Source organism: Malaya genurostris, chromosome 2 (assembly GCF_030247185.1).
Source record: "Malaya genurostris strain Urasoe2022 chromosome 2, Malgen_1.1, whole genome shotgun sequence".
NCBI classification, from domain to species: Eukaryota; Metazoa; Arthropoda; class Insecta; order Diptera; family Culicidae; genus Malaya; species Malaya genurostris.
This window is the reverse complement of record NC_080571.1, coordinates 286,479,823-286,501,936: the sequence shown is the minus strand read 5'-3', so window position 1 is coordinate 286,501,936 and position 22,114 is coordinate 286,479,823. Positions and strand designations below refer to the sequence as shown.

Sequence of the window (22,114 nt, the reverse complement as noted above, 5' to 3'; positions counted from 1 at the left end):
CCACCCTCCCCCTCCTCCTCCGTTGTACATCAGATTTATTTTTTTTCTTTCCTGTCCAACCAAGCGCATCGCGTACTTCTTCACCGAGACTTCACCGAGTTCTATAGAACTCACAGTTCGCATTGTGAACAGAATGATGATACCGGCAATTCGGTCGCTGGGAGTTGCATTAGCTTTTATAACTTCTGCCTGCGTGTATCATTGCTTGTGAAAGGATCATTTAATATTCTTAACTGGCTCCCGTTTTCCGGAGTTCTCATCCGACAGAGGATTGCATTTCATCGTTTTGGGTTTTCTTCCGTGGGGTTCCATGCTTTGTTTCATTATAAATTCATTACATCTAGAATATCATTGAAATAGTTTAATGGTGAAGATTAATGTTATTTTTTTTGTATATTATGTATAAATATAAGAAACATAAACATTGTTCCTTTGACGAAGAGAAAGAGAAAGAGAAAGTAAAATTTATTTGAAGCAGAAAAAGAAACGGATATTTGCGCGAGAAAAAAAAATTCAAAAAAAAAACTGAACTACTGTACATTTGAATTGCTTTAATTAATGGTGGAGAGAACGGAAACATAACGAGCACCGCGAGAAATAGTTTTTTAATAATTTGATATATTTTATGTTTTAGACTTTAAGTTCTTTTTATTAATTATTTTATTGTAACAACATTATTTTGGAATGTTTCTTGAGAAAAGATAAATATATATGCTTAAGAGTATGTTTAAAAATCAAGATTTTTGACATATGTGTGAAAGAAATTCCCCATCGTTCCTGGCGACAACGTTAAAACTAAATTCCCTTCATATCTGGACGCAAGAAAGCAGCTCTATTTCGTGATCGTTTTGATAAAACAAAACACTCAGGAAAAAATCAACATGCCGTTTAGATTTTGATGAAATAATTAAGTGTTCATGGAATACCTCTTCTGGACCAGATGTTGGCCAACCTCAGCAGCCATTTTATTATGCCACCCTCTACATTTCTGAAGCAGTCTGAGTAGTTTTTTCCAGTCATTCTTTTGTGGAGAAAATCCATCCTGTAGTCACGGTGATCAGTGCAGTAAAACTTCATTTCAATCGAATATTAGATGAAAATGAAATTTATGACCATTGACTGTCGGCATATTCATTTGACTGTTGTTGCCACACCTAAATGAATCTCCCATAATTCAACGGCAATTGAATAACCGTGCCGAGTCACTTGAAGTTTTGCTTGCTCAGTTTCAAGTGCCAAGTAGTCTACCTGCTTCATTGTCTTCACTGTTGGTACTATGAGCAAGTTAGAATGAATAGGCATGTACATCAACTCGATAACCAAAACTCTCTCCGGTCAGAATTATACATGCAGAGAAAAATATTGTGAAAGTAACTAATAGTGACAAAAGAAAATCGTATTTGAAATTGCGAATATTGTTGCTTGAAACAAAATTTGATTTTGCTCAGTGGATTAGTATCTTTCAATAAATATTTTGTTAAAAATGACAAATATTTTACTCGCGCGTTCCTGTCAATTTCTTGACAAACAATTTCATGGTAAATTTAACTTTCAAAATAAGTTCAAATGAACTAACTTTAGATAATGGTGATAATATTAGCACAGACTAACAGACAGGACACTCAAATTAGATTCTTCAATCATTTTAACGATCATTTCGAATATTCCTTTATTTGGGACAGTACTCACATGTGTTATGATGGCGCCACGTTACTCTATCAAAAACATCCTGTCTGTCATCTAGACTAGAGTGCCTATAACCAGAGTGACGACATCTCATCCGTAATTTTGGCAACAATTCAAAACACTCCATTAGCTTTACATTGAATTGACAGGTCGTTTGCTCGTTTGGAACTGAGAGCTGTCATTCCAAACGAACAGCTGTCGCCACTCTGATTATAGTCACTCTAATCTAGACTGTGTTTATTTTTTCATTTACCAACAGAGTTGCCATTCATACAGAATTACCTGTAATGTATTTATTTGTATACGTCCATGCGAATTTCATGCAGGATACAGATTTAATACATATTGCCAAAACTATATACATAACAGTTCGGCTGAAAATTTCGTATCGTTTAATAGAAACACACATTTTTTTGCCAAAATTCGTTTTTATTATTCAACATAATTGCCATCAGAGGCGATACAGCGATTATAGCGATCTTCCAACTTTTCGATACCATTTTTGTAGTACGTTTTGTCCTTTGCCTCAAAATAGGCCTTAGTCTCAGCGATTACCTCTTCATTGCTTCTAATTTTTTTACCAGCGAGCATTCTCTTGAGGTCTGAGAACAGGAAAAAGTCACTGGGGGCCAAATCTGGAGGGAGAGGGAGAGGGAGCAATTCGAAGTCCAATTCGTTCAATTTCAGCATGGTTTTCATCGACTTGTGACACGGTGCATTGTCTTGATGAAACAAAACTTTTTTCTTCTTCAAATGAGGCCGTTTTTTTTTAAATTTCGTCCTTCAAACGCTCTAATAACGCTATATAATAGTCACTGTTGATGGTTTTTCCCTTTTCAAGGTAGTCGATGAAAATTATACCATGCGAATCTCAAAATACAGACGCCATAACCTTACCGGCCGATTGTTGAGTCTTTCCACGCTTTGGGTTCGGTTCATCGCGCGCAGTCCACTCAGCTGACTGTCGATTGGACTCCGGAGTGAAGTGATGGAGTCATGTTTCGTCCATTGTTATATATCGACGAAAAAAATCGTTTTTATTTCGATATAACAGCTCCAAACACTGCTCAGAATCATCAATTCGTTGTTGTTTTTGATCGATTGTGAGCTCACGCGGCACCCATTTTGCACAAAGCTTTCTCGTATCCAAATGTTCGTGAATAATATGTCCAACACGTTCCTTTGATATCTTTAGGGTGTCAGCTATCTCGATCAACTTCACTTTACGGTCATTGAAAATCATTTTGTGGATTTTTTTCACGTTTTCATCGGTAACAGCCTCTTTTGGACGTCCATTGCGTTCATCGTCTTCGGTGCTCATATCACAGACTAACAGACAGGATACTCAAATTGGATTCTTCAATCATTTTAACGGTCATTTCGAATATTTCTTTAGTTGGGACAGTATTCGCATATGTCATGATGGCGCCACGTTACCCTATTAACAACATCTAGTCTGTCATCTAGAGTGTGTTTATTTTATTCATTTATCAACAGAGTTGCCATTCATACAGAATTATCTGTGATGTATTGATCGCACCAACTATGGAATAAACGGCTTGCAAAGATCGTTCAATTGAAATGTTTTGCGTGGAAGGTTGAAGTCAAATCCAGATGATATCTCATATATTTTTACTCAGTATTAAAAGTTACCATAAGGACTACAATGTGTCTGTTGATTTTACAATAATAAATAATTTGTATACGTCCAAGCGAGATTCATGCAGGATACTGATTTAATACATATTGCCAAAAATAAATACAGAGTTTTGCCTACTTCTCATCCTCCAACGCAATACAAAATCGAGCCCATGTTTTATTACGATATTAACACAATCAAAAATAGTCTAGATGAACAACGTTGAAAAAAATAAATGGTATCTTACGATAAAAATGTTAAATATATTATCAACGTAATCTCATAATTTATTGCGACGATTCATTTTTAAATATTATACAAAGCATAATGAAATCAGGCATCCCTGCAACCAGCTGATCGGTGTTGACAAACGAGGGGGAACCAACTAGTAAAACAAACTTTTACATAACACAAGGGGTGTACCGATAGTAAATAGTACGCACAGTTCAATATAGGTGGAACCAGTGCATCACGAAACATTATTTTTATTAGAATTTACTCATAGTGTCATGTCTGTTAGTCTGTGCTCATATGACCAGTACGAAATTTTGCAAACCACTTACGAATTGTTGCTTCGCCCGGTGCAAAGTCTGGATAACACTCATCATGCCATTTTTTGGTATCGGCGGCACTTTTTTCATCAAAAAGTAGTGTTTCATCAACACACGAAATTCCTTTTTTCCATTTTTTTCACAATAACAAAAGTAGCTTCACTCAAAATGCAATATCTCACAAACTAATAATCAAACAGCTGTCAAATTTATACACGTATCTTTTGAAGGTTGGTACTAACTGAAAATGGTATGGATTTAATTCTAGTGGCGCCCTCTCATAGAAACGATACGAATTTTTCAGCCGATCTGTTAATTGTGCCTACTTTTCATCCTCCAACGCAATACAAAATCGAACCCGTTTTGGTACACTATTTACTTGCTTTTGGTCTGTCGTCACTTAATTTCGGGTGAAAACTACCAACACAATAAAAAATAGTCTAGATGAACAACGTTGAGTCAAATATATGGTTACCTTCCAACATCGCGAAAAAGTTAAATATATTTTCAACGTAATCCAATAATTTATTGTGACGATTTATTTTCAAATATTTTGATGAAATCAGGCATCCCTGCAAGCAGCTGATAGGTGTTGACAAACGAGGGGAAACCAACTAGTAAAAAAACTTTTACATAACACAAGGGGTGTACAGATAGTAAATAGTTCGCGCAGTTCAATATAGGTGGAACTAGTGCATGACGAAAATTTATTTTTATAAGAATTTACTCATACTGTCATGTCTGTTAGTCTGTGATATTAGTGCTTTGAATTTATAAACTTTGCAGTTGAAATGATAAGATTCAAACCTAAAACAATTAGTATTTCAACATTCGCTTTTGTTTGTTCAAATCATACACTTTTGTTTGTCATTATTCTTAAAAAGAGATTTCTTTCATTCTCATTTTAAAGGTTTAATTTAATTAATTTTATTCCGATTTTTATCTATTTTCGAATAGTTAATTACTTTCAATAGTAGTTGTCCCCTTTTGTCGTGGGACGATTAATTTTTTCACATGCCACAAATCAAGCTCCTGGTATATTAATTTTTATTTTAACCGAAGATTCGGTGCTTCATCAATCTGGTCAAGATAGAATTCCTGCATCTGATATTTTCTGTGAAAAACATGTTATGAAATGAATTGCAAGTTTAGTAATATTTTTAACTATCCATACATTCACTTGAAGTGTTAAAAAGCCCCAAGGAAACGAAAGAAGCACATAAATCAGTTAGTTCACATTAGTTCAAAACAATCATATTCTAGCTTGAAATTAACAGAAATCATGTTTAAAAATCTACTGACTGTTTTGTTATTTTAAACGAGCTCAATTTCTCTGCCTGATAAATAGAGGATGGATTTTTTTCATAATGAAATTTTTTATTCTGGCCTTTTTGCGTAAAAGCTTTACGTGGCCGATTGGCTTACATTTTTGTTACTTAAAAAAATTTTTTTTTGCTATTGGATCTCGTTGTCACCCTTTTTTTAGGGGGAGTTGCTGGTTGGTTGGAGGGTAAGTTGTTAACTGCAGCTGGTGTACTTTGTTCTATAGAGGATACTCATGGTTTCGATGAAGGGGATGCTTAATTGTTGTTGGTGGCTGTCACAGGTGTACTGGGGTTGCTTGGGGTTGGTGTGAAGGAAGCACCGTTGTCCTTTGGTGTAGTTGTCTCCTTGTCCAGTTTATCACATGGCTTACCGTAGTGAACAGCTTTCTGGCAATATTGACATGTGGCCATCTGATTGTCATAGGTAACAAGTGATTTGCACGGAATTCTTGTATCTTGACCGAAAATCACATAAGAAGGTATAGACTTCTTCAAATGTATGCGCAATAAACGTACGCCATTTAGAATACCGGGGAAAAAATCTTCCACTTTTCTTTTTCGATAGAGAATCTCTCCGTATTGGGACATAGTTTTGCGAATATATGAATCGGTGACGCTTGAGGGAAGATCATGCACACGCACTTCTATAGCACTATCTTCCATATATACTGGAATGTTGTACTTAAGTTGTTCTCGTGCTCCACATAATGCACATTGTTATTGTCTTTTGCGAATTGAATTGCATCCAACTCTTTATAAAACTGGATGTAAACAACATTATTCGTCTTATTGCATTGAAGTGAATGCTCACGTTTAAAGTCAAGATGCATTTGCTCTTTAAGCAAACCTTCAAGTTCTCGTATCGAAGGTCGAATTTTGCACTGCCTGAAGTCAACAACAATTGTATTCTTTCGTGTCGGCGGTAGCTTTTGATGGTTTGGTTCACTCATTTCGAGATCGTTCTATTGTTCACTACACAATACTGTACTTGGTTTCTTCCGTCCCGAACGTAAGCGGTTTTGTTTTATCGACTGACTTGGATGAGATGTGAAAGCGAACTGAGTTGTGAATCAATTGTTTATGCTGTAAAATCAATGGTGTATTTTTTTACGGATTATTGGCCGATTTAAGGAACGCGAGAATTGTGTAAAAATTTTTAACTGTGCCTGCGAATAGAGTTATGTTCGAATTTTGTTCCAGAAATATGCATTTTCTGTTCTTTTCCACCACGATCAGAGATGCCATTTATACAGATTTATCTGTATTATACAGATTTTTTCATACGCATACATAATACAGATTTGGTACAGATTTTCTAAATTTAATACGGATTTTATAAGAAGCAAAAAAAAAAGTTTGTTCGTATGAGCAAACTATTAGTATTTGAATGCAGTGACCAGCAGTAAAGTCTTGGCATTGCATTCCTTTTGTGGAAATTTACCTTTCTGTTCCAACAGACAGAGGCAAAGAATTATTGCTCATCGAATCTACAATTCTACAGCCATGATGTGTTGGACTAACATCTTTGAACATCATTTTGTTGTTGATATTTAATTTTATTAGAGAAAACGAATAATACAGATTTTTTATATAGAGTAATACAGATTTCCTATATGAAAAAATCTGCCATCTCTGACCACGATGTACACTGAGCTAAATTTTCTTTTTCACATTATATGATATTCTAACGATTTTGCACTATTAGCATTTCCAATAATAGTTACAAGATGTGTTCAACATCATGTCAAATATATGAGATAATCTTATGAAACATAAAACTCTTCTTAACGTTATTTTTACAGGATTTCCATATAACGAATGAAATTTCCAGTCTGAGTCAAATTGATTGGCGCGTCTTATAACCATTACTAGATATCCGCACAACATGCATTGGAACAATTTATGAAGCGCATATAATATTCACTTCGATTTTATTTAGATAGATTCATATATACCATATGACTAGTTTTAAAAAATTGTATATATATATATATATATATATATATATATATATATATATATATATATATATATATATATATATATATATATATATATATATATAACTTTCAATAGAGCTCATACGAATAGCAGATAATCGCCAACTACTACTTTTCTTTGAGGATTCAAGCTTTACTAGTATTCCGTTCGGTAAGGGAGCACCTTATGATATTTGCGAAAAAGAAGTGAGATTCCGAGACTGAAAATAAAAATGAATCTTACTAGACAGATAGAGTAATGAAATGTACCGGATATATATTTCATGGTCCGTTAACGCATATCCTTGAACGAAGTTGGATGAGCTGTCTTGTCAGCGATTTAAAATTACATTGAGATGCGGAACTTCCTGAAAAAAAATGGTCTGGAGCAGTTGATGAATATCGGAGACACAACTATTTCTTCAGCTTCAAGCAGTACGATTCACGACTTCCATCGGATTTCCATATAAATTATATGGGATATTTTTATAACTTTCATTATGATAACGTCCATTTAGATTTGACGTACACATTAAATAAAGATTATAAGTTTCCATATAATTTCTATGAATTATATTCTGCATATGATTCATATGACAAATCTAATGAATATAAATAAGATTTTCATTTCAGTGTAGAATTTACACTGGTGACGAGTTTTGTTTTATATGTGTGAGTGCGGTTATCATTTATTATTTTTAGAAAAACAGGAAGACGTGAGGAAGAAAAATTTAAATATCGGCCGTTGTTGGATCATGTAACGAATCACGTCCAGTTGCAATTTATGAGCGCACAGTTTTATTAAATATTTATCTTGAGAGAAACTTGTAAATATATGTTCAATACCCGAAAACACTACATAGCTGCTCTGCAATAAAATTTTGTAGTCGTATTTTGTTCCGATGTTTACATGCATGTATCACGGAGTCATGTTTGATTTTGTAAGAAAATTACTAATGCAACCAAAAGCGCCCTATCTCGCCACCAGTGTAGATGGTTACATCATGGTTTTCCGCGTACACTGAAAATCATTTCTACCTATTTTTTGAGGAGAAATCACTCATTGTCGAGCTCTTCTATAAGCTACCCAAAATTAGGTCGTTATCTACTCAAACTTTGAGTTGATGGGTAAAAATGGGTAGCGTGCTTTGTTATGGCATAACATTTGTACTAAACATACAGTTACCTAAATTTTGAGGTCATCATTCGTCACCCAAAATTGGGGAGATGCACTTTAGTTGATTTTGGGTAGGTTTTGACCCAAAATTAGGTAGCGGCTGGTAAGAGTGTATATCAGCTGTCATATTTCGCATAATGAAAACAAGGAAAAGAACAACTAGCGATGCCAGGTTTGCTGATTTCTACAGATTATAGATATTTTTTATTTATTAATTTTTAAAGCTTTCTGAGCATTTTTCCGATATTCTGCATATATTCGAATTTTTTGTTAAAAAAAATTGCAGACGGGTCGTTTTTTTTGCTTGAAAAAACTACAGAATAGTATCTTTTTTTAAAGCAATTCGCATTCTGCCATCATTTAGACACTTGACCTGGCAACTCTGAGAACAACCCTCACCCCAAACAATGGTGCGGGATTTATATTATGAAAAAAAATCATCATTGTAAAAATTTGTCTGCTTATGTGGTACTAATTCATTAAAAGTCCTTACAACGATGAGAATGGAAGAAGCAATGGAGCAACCGATACTTCCGGGACAACTTGATATATTTGATGAACAATCTAATCAAGATCATAGCTGCTGGTTATGCCAGAGCGTCAATCGTCCTCTTGCTCCGCTATTTTCAGAAGACCCTTCGTCGGAACTAAACAGGCAGCTGATTTTTACTTGTTTGGAAATTGAGGTAAGTCTGTCTGATATTTATTTGGAGAATATTGTTTACCCAAACACCTGAACATTTCAGGTTCATCACCGCAATGCGGATGCCTCTGTATGCACCGATTGCATCGATAAACTGAATTCTTTCAGCTGGTTTAGTCACCAGGTTAAGGGTAATGATTCATTTTTGAAGCAATTTCCGGAGGAGTTCATCCGCGATGGTGAACGGTTCTGTCGATTGTGTTTGGCTACCAATGGACATCTGCATCAAGAGTTTTTCGAGGATGGGCAGCCAAACTTTGAACTTGGTGCCATTATCGAGGAATGCACCGGGGTAGAGGTTAATTGTTACCGGAACTATAAGTCACATATCTGCACCATGTGTCGGACGCAATTGGAGATGTTTGTTACCTTCAAACGAATATGCCGTCATATTCGAGAGAAAAATAAAATGGAATCTTCAAATGAAACGGAAGAATTTTCGTTTGAGCCGGTGGAAGATGAAAACGGTACGGCCTTGCTTGGTTTTCTGCTTAGCGATGATGAATCCAATGAACAGAAAGCCAAACGAAAGCGCACAGAAAAAGATCTGCCAAAAAGCAAACCAAAAAAAGTTAAAAGCAGTACATTTCCGACGGTTAAAAAAAAAACTTGGAAGACCGTGGATCGTAAGGATATTTTTCGTATGCTGTGGTCTGCGGATGACGAGCGGAGTTTCGAAGTCATCAAAGAGAAAAAGGGACGAGCGAGCATATGTGTTGCCGGCTATGTATTCTACTTCTGTAATGTAAAACCAGACGGTTCCAGTGTTTGGAATTGCGAATGGAGAAAGCTGCACAAATGCTCGTATGTTTTTGTTTCGACAGTTATATTAAATATTTCGATTATTACTAAAACAAACGGTTTTCTAATAGGTCTGTAGCGTCCGTCAGTGCCGATGGAAAAATTGCATCTCTCAGCAAAAATATGCAACACACTCATGGAACCGGAACTTCACGACTGATGATGTGTCCACCTGGAAAAGGATTCATTCTCCAAAAGGACGGAACTAAGGAACCGTTATGGCTGCTGCATTTCTTGACCGCCGGCAGGAGTCAAGACCGGCAGTTAATATACCGCGGTCGGCGGTATTCGCTGAATACAATTAATAACGATAACGATACTAGCGAATGGATTTGTAGGCACAAATCGTGTCGTTCTGTCATTACTGTTACCGGTATATTCAAGCTTATCACCCCCTTACGGGGTGTGCACCAACATCCCCAAATAACGGAACAGGAAATTCGGGAAGCTTTAATTTCGTGCAAGATAAAGAAGACGTCAGAAGACGTGATCACTCCGTTTCGGGAAAAGAATGTTTTGGAGTGGCGCAATAAAAGCAACTCCATAGACAAACTAACGGCTCCTCAAATATACACAACACTAGCTTCTAGAGATGCCGATCGAAATTATGAAGTATTTGAAATTCGTGGGAATCGATACAAAATACTACACCGAGGCCATTTCTACAAATATTACTTGCGGGAAACGGGTGGATCTTCTATATGGAAGTGTGTATGGGAAAGTATTCACAATTGTATGGCCATAATCGCAGTGTCGAATGATGGGAAAACTGCTTCCAATTACGGACAGGTAGAGCACACTCATCCTTTTGAATTTGCCGACATTTTCACCTACCACTTGAAGGAATATTCGGTTCGGAATATTACCGGCGAGATATATGAAACTGTCCAGTTACTTTCCCGGGAGTGTTTATATTTCTTCAGTCGAGCGATAGTACATCAAAATCATATTTACAATCTGCGACTCATCGTTAATTCTGAAACCAGATGGGCTTGTCACAGATTGGACGCTCAGAGAAGGCAATGTCCGGTTGTGTTTATTGTAAATGGTCACTTCGAAACATTTTTGATTAAGGGTGAACACTGCCATACACCAATGTCGAAACATGAGCTCGAACAGATCGTAAAACCGGGAAATATTTTAGAGCTATCCGCACTGAAAAGCGATGAGCAAGTATCCAATGACGATACGGTGGACTCTATCAATTTGCTGAGTATGCTAAAGCAGCAACTTTTTACGTATCCCGCCGGACGTGGTACCATCTGGGACAAAGGTGAAAACAAATATTTCTCATTTTATTTCGTCACCGACAACAACAACAAGAGGAGTGAGAATCCTTACAAGGTGTTCTATCAGCAATACCGCTACTCGTTTGCATCGATCAACGAAGACGGCACTAGTCAATGGATTTGCTGTAAGTTGATCAACACTAACACGAAACAGGGAGGAACATGCACGGCCCATCTTACCATCGAAGGGTTATTTAAACGTATAACGGCTAAAGGCAGCCACAATCATGACGGTATTCCCAAAACTATGGTGGAATATCTGTGCAGTAATAGTAATAATGTGATGTGAATAGTTGTAGGATTTGGGTAAATTGTATTTTAAAAAGTGTCATTATTTATTATCTCGCTCTATCGAATAAATCGCCATTTCTCGCTTGAATAGTAAGTCAATATTAGTAGGAATTTTTTTTAATAAAATGAACAATAATGTGTGAGTGCAATGGTCAACTATCTGTTATCCGAATCAGACCAATACGGTATGACTTAACCTCATAATGATAGTACAAGTTTCTCGAAAACTGCTCCCCAGGATGTATCAATTACCAAACTGTAACTATGTGAAAATAACTTGGTTCGTGCCTGGATTAAGCCTATTCTTCTTGTGCCTACCGAATCAGATCCAAGAACCAATTTCACTAGGTTTTCGTTTGACATCCTGAAGACAAGTTCAGCACATCGAAACCGCCCATTTTTTGCTAATAATCATAATAATAATCATGTTATAGTTACGTGAAACGTAGGTTTTAATGGACTGGCTTGAGCGACCCACCCCTAGTTGCTACTCCGTTACTGATCGGGATTAGCTGAAATTGTACAGGGAATTTCTAGATGATCCAACCTGGGACTGGTAAATCATCCTTCAATGTACATCTTCTGGTAACCCCAGAATTCATTGATCAGTACCGGCGCCGACCAGGCCCAAACGTAGATCGTCTAAGGAATGGGAAGGGATGTTAGTCCAACACTTGTTGTTACTAGAGGCCGTATATACTACTGTGCACTCCACAAGTGTCACGGGAGAAGGATATTTGTTAGTAAAAATTTCAGTATTGGTATTATTCGCGCGCGATTCAGTATATTCCGGTTTCAAGATGCTCGGATGCAATACTAAACCTACTGACTTCCCGAGTGAACGTTTCAACAATATTCTATCTTGAAGTCCCGGGAAGTCTTGATTCACAGTTCTTAATCGAGAACACTGAAGAAACTTCCCTATTTTTTATAAATGAAATTACGTGATACAAAATAAACGAGTGAAAGGGATTTAGACAAAATAGTTGATTCATTGCATTAACATATTCAAAACAGTTGTTATAAAATCATTTTAAATCACCAAATAAAGGTAAACAGATTTCACGCGCGTCTTGATTCTGTATTATTTCCGCTTTATTATCTTGATTATTTATTAATATTATTATTTGGTTATATTGGTTGATCTGGGCAGCCGGCTACCGAGAAAAATAATAATTTATTGTTTGAAATATTAATATCAAGTGTTTTTTACTATGTATTCAATATACCGATTTATGTTAGCGCTGTTATTAACTCTGATTGTAATATCAACGGATTTGCGCAATAGTTGATTTTTATCATTCAATTTATAATCCTGAAAGACAATCCATAACATTCCAAACTTTTCTCCGAAGCTAGACGGAAATTGATAAGTGGAATGAAGAGATAATTTAGTAAAATAGAGTAATCAGAAGTGAAACATTGAAAATATCTGATAACTGAAAGGAAACAGAAACTCCTGCAATTGTCGCCTTTTACGACATGGAAGCAGGAACCCAGTGGATCTATTCTTGATTCATTTTTTTTCCGCCGGATTCCACACGGCATCTAGGCTGGTACTGTCCGGAGAGAGCTAATAGATACTATCAATCTTCTAGTGGACCCCAGCCCCTAGGAGTTAACAGTTGACATTGTGTCATAGATAAATTCCCTTATTACCGTTCTGACTCCCACCTTCACTTGGTTTTACCTGTTACCAGAATCACGCACATTGTAGTGATCACTGCAGTAAAAACGTGCTTAATCTACCTAACAGTGAGCGTAAATATTCTTCGTTGTGTTTAGTTTTCATGAAATTATTTGAATTTTGATGATTTTTGAGTATCATCACCATGTAATTTCAAAATTGGAAATCGGAATCAGATAAAATTTACCAATTTTGTATAGGATCGTAAGTTAATTTTAATTTTTGTTTATTAATAAGCTATCCACATACATTTGTGTTGTACGCAAGTATTTGTGATGGTTTTTTATGCTCAGATCACAGCATGCTGTGCGTTTGGCTGTCAGCTTTCGTTTGTTTACTTGTGTGTGCGGTTGAAATTCTGCGTTTTCAAAATGTCGTGTATTGAGAAGGAAGTGAAAATTAAGGTTCTGGACACATGGCTAAGTGAGAAGGGTATTACTATGCGGAAACTAGCGAAGCGGTCTGGAATTCATCATGCCAGTGTTGAAATCATCATTAATAAGTTTGGGGAATACTATTCTTTGGATGAGCTACCAGGAAGAGGCAGAAAACCCGGTTCTTCCAACCCGAAACTGGACCAGAAAGTGGTATGAAGAATAAATCAATATCAATACGTGATTTGGCCAAAAAAAAGCAGGGACGAGTGTCTGAAAAATCAAGCGTATCAAGAGGCGAAATCACCTGAAGACCTACAAGAAGCAGAAAATCTCGAAACAAAGTGTAGAACAGGAGAAGCGAGGAGCAATAAGGGCCCGGAAATTGTCTTTTGCAGTGTCCGGATGCATGTGTTTTGATGGACGATGAGACTTATGTAAATGAGGACTCGAAAACCCTTCCAGGTCCACAATACTTTACTGTCGTCGTTGGGGAGGATGTGAGCGATGCGGACAGGTCGAAAGGTACTGGTATAGCAAGCAATATGTTCCTGTGGTTTGAAGTCAACCATGTTTTACACTGCCGGAACTATAAATGCAGAAATCTATCGATCAGAGTGTTTCCAGAAGAGATTGCTGCCTTTATATATAAGAAGCATAGTACACCTCGGTGACTGTTTTGGTCGGATTTAGCGTCGGCTCACTACGCCAAAACCGCTCTCAATTGGCTTGCGGAAAAGGGTATAAATTTCGTTGGCCCATTGAACGTTACTGGACAATCGTGAAGAGGGTCTTCAAGAAGACTGGTAAAGCAGCTGGGAACATGCAGGAGTTCAAAAAAACTCGGGCTCAAGCGTCCAAAAAATGCGATGCAACACTTGTCCGGAACTTGATGAAGAGCGTTCGATCAAAAGTTCGAAAAATCGTGAAGGAATAACTTAAATTTTATCCGGTTTTCTTTATGCTCAAGTTTAACATCGTACAATAAAGGATCAACTTTTAGTTTGAAAAAAATATCGTTTTTTATCATAATTTGAAAGAAAATTTTGTGGATAGCTTTTTTTTTTTAGATACACTCGGATGGATAGCTTATTTTCGATACACACACTAGGATCTTCGGAGAAACTGGTCGAATTTAAGAATTGAAACTTCTTGACCGGAACAGATAATCACCCCGATTCTGTATTTTGTTCGAATCGGATTGTTCCGATCGAATAAAAAAAATTTTGCGTACTGTAGCACGATCGAGTTCGAGTTTTCCATACAAAAGCATCACTCGATCGAATTAGAGAATGCAAATTTGTACATTCGTTCGACAAAATCCAATTCGATCGAAACACAGAATAGGGGTGAATACTCTCGTTTCAGAGCAAGTCCAAGAAGTATTTTCATGGAAAATATGTAGCAAGTGTACCTAACAAGGGGGAAGGAGGTCGAAGGTCTAATTGATCTTATTTCCGTGAGCATTTGACGAACTCAGATAATTCTGGGTGTTGGGTGATTTCATTACAGGGGAGGATGGGAAGGAAGAGGTGTAGCGTGGAATGTGCTTTGGTTACCAAAAGTAAAACTTAATGAATTTGGCGTGAAGCAATACTTCTTGAACGAATACTTTTTTGTTTCTTTAAGGTGGTTGTAGAATTTTAGGTAGAAGATGAAGTCTGTGTCTGTAATGACCAATTTGTAACTCTTTTGAGTGCATTACACATGAGAAAGTTTTTGTTATCGATAAAATTCATGTCCATAACAGAAAATGCTATCGGGGTTTTGAACGGACAATTATCGCAATTATCGGTGTTCACCTGAAGTAAATCTTTCATAAGAAAAAAAAACAAATGTAACAGTTCTCAAAAATTATATTACATTTTGGTGAGGAAAGGGTTCCAATCGGCTTTACAGCCCTGTCCAAAACGTATGCCCTCCTCGTTAGTTTGTATCAGGCCGAATTAGCACATGCGCGCCATATAAACGCCTCTTTCAATTTGAGGGAATTATATTATTACCCAACAGTTTTGATTATTTATTTATGTTGGTTTTCTTACCTTTGGTCATAGTTTATATTCTGTTCTACCTTAATTCCAGTGGTTCTATTCAACTGTGTTTCGTAAGTATCTTTTGTTGTCATTCTGCTTTTTTCCACTCCGTACTTTTGCTGACATGTTGTTTTGTTTTCTTAAATGTAAAAGTTAGTTGTATGCAGTGGTGTTTTTGTTCTTACCAATATTTCATTTCGTTTCTTAGATAGTGTTAATTAAATTGTTTTCTAATTTTTTAGCTACACATCCATAATATTTTCGTATAGTTTTTTTTTTTTCTGGCATTTCTTATTCCTCGATGTTTGTAATACTTTCTGTATATTGTTTGTCCATCCTATTTCATGTGCTCAGTCATCCATCCATAAAAAAAAGAATAGGATACAAAAAAAAGTATTAGTGTTTTTTAAATATCTTTGTTAGGCCGCTCATCATGGTTTGACGGATAAGAACTGAGGACATGCATTTTTATTTTAATGTTATTAACACTTGGGTTTTCCCTGGGCTTTAGCACAACCTTGAGACAGATTGAACGATGCTTTCACGGTCCCAGGGCTTGTCTGTATCCTTACTCAATGGATACACACTAATGGTGCCATGGGTAATCTATGACAAGAAAAGGCAACAATACACAGAATGGGAGTAATAAAATGGATATGTTTCTCTTTCTGAGTGCACATGGTGAAGGGATCAATGCACAATTCCTGACCAACGCCAGTTTTCAATTGGTCAACATAGACTAGTTCGTCTGGCAAGGAATTGAAATTGTATATCCTGCGCACTTAGAAAATTTCGCAGAATTCGGTAATTTTTCACCGAATTTTCAACAGCTGATCGTTCGGTAATTGAATTGATTACCGATCGTTCGGTTATTGCTGAATTGTCGAACATCTACCGTAAACTATCGAATCTTAGTGTGCGGATATATATAAATGGGCCCGGTTTAGAATCTGCGCTATTCAGCTGCCCGACCGGTAAACACACACAAAAATGATATTAACACTTGGGTTTTATTATTATTACTACAGCATGTTCCCATTTCGTTATCTTCGGTTGATTCTTGACCATCCGCTCAGGCACTTTTAAACATCTGGTGTCCACTGACTCACAATCGAAATGTATCACGACCAATTTGATACAACGCACCCAAGGGAACGGTATAAGCATCATAACATTGAGTTACTATTTCTATTCTAATAGATTCTAACTAAAATTATTGTGTCAATAGTCATCTCATTAGAGTCACCACGTTATTTTACCGATTACTCGAATTTCAATAAATGAATTGTGATAAAATCGAATACAAAATCTTTGCCTCGTCTCTAAGAAGCAATGGCGCATAAAAGTAGTTCGGAAATGGTTCAACAGTGCTGTTTTAGTGAAGCAAAATGCTCCAAATTTCATGTTACTCTTGAAGTTAATCTATCAAACAGAGATCACAGATCTCACTATAACAAATTTCTATCTCTTCTATTGGTCGATCGTTAGTCCTGAGCTGAAACGGTGGCCTTTATTACCGTTCTTGCATGCACTTACTCTTACATTTCACTCACACATCATCTCACCCATCAGGTCCCAAACGATACATCCTCACAATACAAACTGGATGAACATCGTTTGACAGCTATCAGTGGTTTGTCCATTGGTTAAGTCATTATTATTCCGTTCTATTCTACAATATTCTATCTCATTCCACAGTATTCCATAGTACACAAACCACCAATAAACGTCAAATATGGACTCAATTTGCGGTTCATTTGTTGTTATCGTGTGAAATCCAATTGGGATACATTCACTCCACTTAATTTCCACTTCACACCAGTTAATAAGGGCCGGTAGTATGAAAACAAAACATAAAAAAAGCTCAGCCGGCCTCTCCAACCCCGGATGTTGGAGCGTGATGCAATCAACATCTTATTCAAGTCGTTCCATATCTTATTCATTTATTTCAATTATGAAGCTAAAAGCTGTAACGAATATCTTTATCAAATTGTAACACTAATTGATTGTATGTTTGCAATACCCACCAACCAATGGGAGGGGATAATGTATCCGAAATGGGCATTCGACCAAAAAAGTTTGGGAACCGCTTATTTAAACCATTACCCGTTTCAGGTGTTTTTCTTTCGGAATAAATAATACCGCGAAGTTCTAGTTACATGCAGATTGACTTTTGATATATTAAATCAAAAGAGGGCGGGCCATTTGGCATAATGTCGCATAAAATTGAAACCAAAGAGCTTAAAACATAGCCGTGATATGGCGCAGCCCCAAAAACGACGTCGAAAAGTCTCGGTGGCGACAAGCTGACGCAGTCCTAGTCGACTAACGACTAAGCGGACCATCAAACAATTAAGTTTTATACCATATATAGTTATTTTATTTTCCGTCAATGACGAAAAAATTACTTTGTGAAATCATTCATGTCCGGTATCAATAAATTATCCATCAGACTGGATTGCTTCCCTACCGAAAGATCAATGTCCGCCAAACCCAGCTCAACTAGAAGATCATTACTCTCACTGGTACTGCTGCTTTTGTTCAAGTCGATCTCTTCGAATCCCGCCAGCAATTGATCGATGGAAGCTCCACCGCCATAAATGGAAGACCTATTCTCACTGGAAGCTTTGACGGCAGGTCTCTCAACGGCTTCCTCGGCTTGCTGGATTTCCTCATCCACGTCCTCTTCCGGTGGAAATCGAACGGCTGACTTGTACTGGAATGCACTTGGTTTCAAATCAACTTCGATAGGGAATAGATTCGGAATGGATTCCAATTTTTCGACGGTTTCGTTCGACAAAGTGGACAATCCCTGTATGAACTTTCTCAATTGGGAAGCTAAATCACGTGCGTGCTTACATTCTAATAGTTCCATTTTCTCTAAAACATCGCTTCGCAGTTTAGCAAATTTTACCCGGGCCTCCTGACGGCACCGAAGTATGAGTCGATATTCGTAATTTCCAGTTTCAACGCGATACAATGGTTCTTGGATGGCAGCATAGCCGTGCTCTTCATCGTCCATTTCTTTGATTTTCAGGCAATACGATAAATAAGTAAATTTCGCATCAGCATATCGTTTCACCGTCAGCTTAGTATCGGGTATTGCTTTGTGCAGATACGTGCCCATGTCCGCTAAAATGGGTTTCAAACTCTTGATCATTTTGATACCGTCTTTTTCCATGTTTCGATGCAACTCTCCAAAAACACGGAAAGCTTCCGAAGCTCTCGGTTGTGGTTCGCGAACACTGATGGCGGCAAAAATATTACCAAACGATTGATACGTTTGAAGAACGTCAAAATGAGCTTTCAGCATCCTACAATAAGATATTATTGAGATTGTCTGCAAATTCTTTACGTTCGTTCAACAAACCGCTTCGCATGCTCTACGAGTCCCTTGTACATAGCTTCGGTTTTCTCCAGTTCCTGTAATCGCTTCACCAATGAATCGTTACACAGAATTGCTCGAGACAGTCCCAGCGTATCGGCAGTGCCACTGGACATTTTCTCCACTAACCGATGCTTCATTTTCTTCAGCACAATGTCCAACGTTTCGCCCTGGGTAGGATCAGCGTGAAGTTTATTGTAGTGAATGGTAACTTCGTCGGTGGCAGCTTGTATCATCTTTGCCACCTCAACTTTGGTCTTGCCCTTCGCCGACACACCATTCACACCCAGCAGTTCATCTCCACTCTGCAGTGTGCCTTCGCGTGCTGCCGGTGTTCCATCGAAAACCTAATGGAAAACCAAGATTTTTGTTTATCATTTTCAGTAAAGATGGAGTTCTAGCAAACCTGAACTATGTAGAGACAGGGACAAAGAGGAGCTCCTCCACCAATGCTTATGCCTATAAGATTAGTAGTATCTTTCTTGATAACGACCGTCCCGGAACTGACCGTCATACCCCTACATTGAATTGTTAGTTTGTAGTCATATTTATGTTTTTAGTTTGAAATTCATACTACAACATAAACAACGAACTAAAGTTCAGTGCAAAAACAAGGAATCACATAGCTTAGGGATAAAATACACAAAACACATACAAGAAGTAGTAGTAAATTTTCTTCTAAAGCTAAAACCAAGCGGAAACATGTAGCTAATTTTATAAAAGTGCTCCAACACTAATCAATTTTCATTTTATCCGATATGAAGAAAACAAAAGAATGTTTCTCTTGTAACGTAAATTCGAAGCTGTATACAAAATTAGCATACGCAGGTTTTCTTAACATGAGAGGATTTGAATGAGAAGCCATTCAATAAAGTACTATCGGAGTGTACACGGGAGCCCTAGGCGTAACACGTTTTTTTTAAATCGATAAACCAAGCATCTACTGCTGATCGAATTCTATTGTTTCACACTTACAGCCTTTCCATTTCCTGTTTCTGACAAAGCATAATAATTTTCGTATCGTCAACACAACCGTCGGCATATAGTACCGGGTCTGGCAGGTCGTCGTTCGAAACGAAGGCAATTTCGTCCTTGACCTTACCCATACCGTTGCTATCGGATTTTACTTCGTTGGGCCTAATGCGTTTAAAAGAGATATATTGTAACGTTAGCCCTTTCTTTAGAAACTTCCAATTAGTTACAGTCCTACTCACTCTTCGGGTGTACTGCTATCTAAAATCGATTCTTGATCTACATGAAGAAGTAATGAGGTTTCACTTTCGGTTTGGCTGGAGTGGACGGAAAACATATTGTTGGGCTTATTGGTCCCTCTATTTAATGCAATTTTTACACTCGTGGATCATTTTTCAATAAAATGACATGCATGATAAATACCAGAACAAAAAATGCAAATCCAATTTTAATAGATGCGAGATAGATTGCAAAATAAATGAATATAAAATATATAAGCTTTTTGATCGATAAAAAAATATCTCGAAATCAGAACATTGCCGAAGAGATTAATAACAACATTGCTCACAAGCAGTAGGCAATGAAATACTTACATTTTATCTTCTTCGAGAAAATAATCATCTTCATACTCTTGCAACATCGTTACTCGATTTTTTTTGTAATAAATTCTTGAACAATGTTCAAAATAAAATTAAAATTGATTGATTTTGCTACCAGCTGTTATTCTAATGACTGACTTGTAAACATTTCTGGAGTATTTTTTGAACATAACGTAATCCTAATTTATATAGAACGCAGCCATTAAAAAATGTAACCTACGTAACGTATCGTTGACAATGGGTCGTATGAATAAAACATAAGTCGTTTTCGCTTGAGAAAACTGAAACTGACCCAGGGTAGTTTCATCAAACAAACACGAAATTGTGGTTGACTTAGCAACGGGAGAGTGAGAAAACCTGATATAAAAACCAGGTTCGAAACTGGCTTCAAACAAACGGTTTGACAGCAGATCGAGTGGAAACTGGGTTAAGTTTGGCATCAAACGAAAACAACAGTAGCAAGCTTGAATTTCGGTATTAAATGCTACATGTGGATCACGTTCCTGTCAAAAGCAGAGACTTTACTACACAATAACTTTCTAACATGCTACAAACTGTAACACATGGATCAATAAGTCCCGAGACTAAAGCAGAGATGGCGCTCGTAGTAAACCAGTAACCACGTCTTTCTAGAGTACTAACCTTTGCTTGAAACGGGTCAAAATTTTAAGTCGATCCGACCAGAAACAGCTGAGTTATCGAGGTTGGAGTAAAGTCGTTTTGTAGTATGTTTAAAAAATGGGAAAAAAACCGAGTTTCGTGTTTTGATAAAACATTGTTTTTAATGGGTAAAAACACCGTGCAAGCGAAACAATGGATTGAAAAATGTTATCCGGACTCTTGTCCATCAAAAGCAACGATTTGTCGGTGGTTCGCCGAGTTTAAACGTGGTCGTACCGACACAAATGACGCGGAACGCTCGGGTAGACCTGTGGAAGCCGTTACACCGGAAAATGTGAGTGAAGTGACAAAAATTATAATGGAAGATCGTAAAGTGAAGCTCCGTGAGATTGCTGAGATGGCACAGATATCATATGGAAGTGTATTTACTATACAGCAACGAGTCGATGATTCAGAAAGCAGTTTATCGCTATTACAAAATAGATTTCTTGCGTCGTTACGTGACCATGGACGAAACATGGATACATCACTACACTCCAGAGTCGAAGCGGCAGTCATCTGAGTGGCGCACAGCTGGCGAAAGCCGTCCGAAGCGTCCGAAAACGCAGCAGTCAGCTGGCAAAGTCATGGCGTCAGTTTTTGGGATACGCCTGGCGTGATTTTCATTGACTACCTCGAAAAAGGTAAATTGATCAACAGTGATTATTATATTGACTTACTGGTGCGTTTGAAGGAGGAAATCGCAAAAAAAAAACGAGCGCACATGCAGAGAAAAAAAACCTTTTTCATCAAGACAATGCACCCTGCCACAAGTCGATGAAAACAATGGCGAAATTGAACAAATTGGGCTTTGATCTGCTTCTCCACCCCCCATACTAGCCCGATTTAGCCCCCAGTGACTACTGGCTCTTTGCTGATCTTAAAAAATGCTCCAGGGAAAAAGATTGAGCTTAAATGAGGAGGTCATCGCTGAAACTGAAGCTTATTTTGAAGCGAAAGATA

General features: G+C 37.2%; 2 protein-coding genes across 5 annotated transcripts; one reads left to right on the top strand and one right to left on the bottom strand.

Moving 5' to 3' along the window:
- Window positions 1-8,743: 8,743 nt before the first annotated feature.
- Window positions 8,744-11,643, top strand: LOC131430432 (uncharacterized). The gene is made up of 3 exons (XM_058595433.1): window positions 8,744-9,043; window positions 9,104-9,864; window positions 9,933-11,643. The coding sequence occupies exons 1-3, from the start codon at window positions 8,855-8,857 to the stop codon at window positions 11,437-11,439; spliced, it is 2,457 nt and encodes an 818-aa protein (XP_058451416.1). The 5' UTR covers window positions 8,744-8,854; the 3' UTR covers window positions 11,440-11,643.
- Window positions 11,644-17,684: 6,041 nt separating this feature from the next.
- Window positions 17,685-20,631, bottom strand: LOC131430431 (PRKCA-binding protein). Of its 4 annotated transcripts, none has more exons than XM_058595429.1 (6): window positions 20,486-20,631; window positions 20,135-20,272; window positions 19,896-20,057; window positions 19,327-19,438; window positions 18,906-19,267; window positions 17,685-18,849 (listed from the first exon to the last, which is right to left on the bottom strand). In XM_058595429.1, exons 1-6 carry the CDS (start codon window positions 20,530-20,532, stop codon window positions 17,940-17,942), a joined length of 1,731 nt encoding a protein of 576 aa, XP_058451412.1. In that variant the 5' UTR covers window positions 20,533-20,631; the 3' UTR covers window positions 17,685-17,939. The 4 variants fall into 4 exon arrangements, with proteins under 4 accessions (XP_058451412.1, XP_058451413.1, XP_058451414.1 ...); XM_058595430.1 differs by having other exon boundaries at window positions 20,135-20,251; XM_058595431.1 differs by having other exon boundaries at window positions 20,135-20,209.
- Window positions 20,632-22,114: the final 1,483 nt, after the last annotated feature.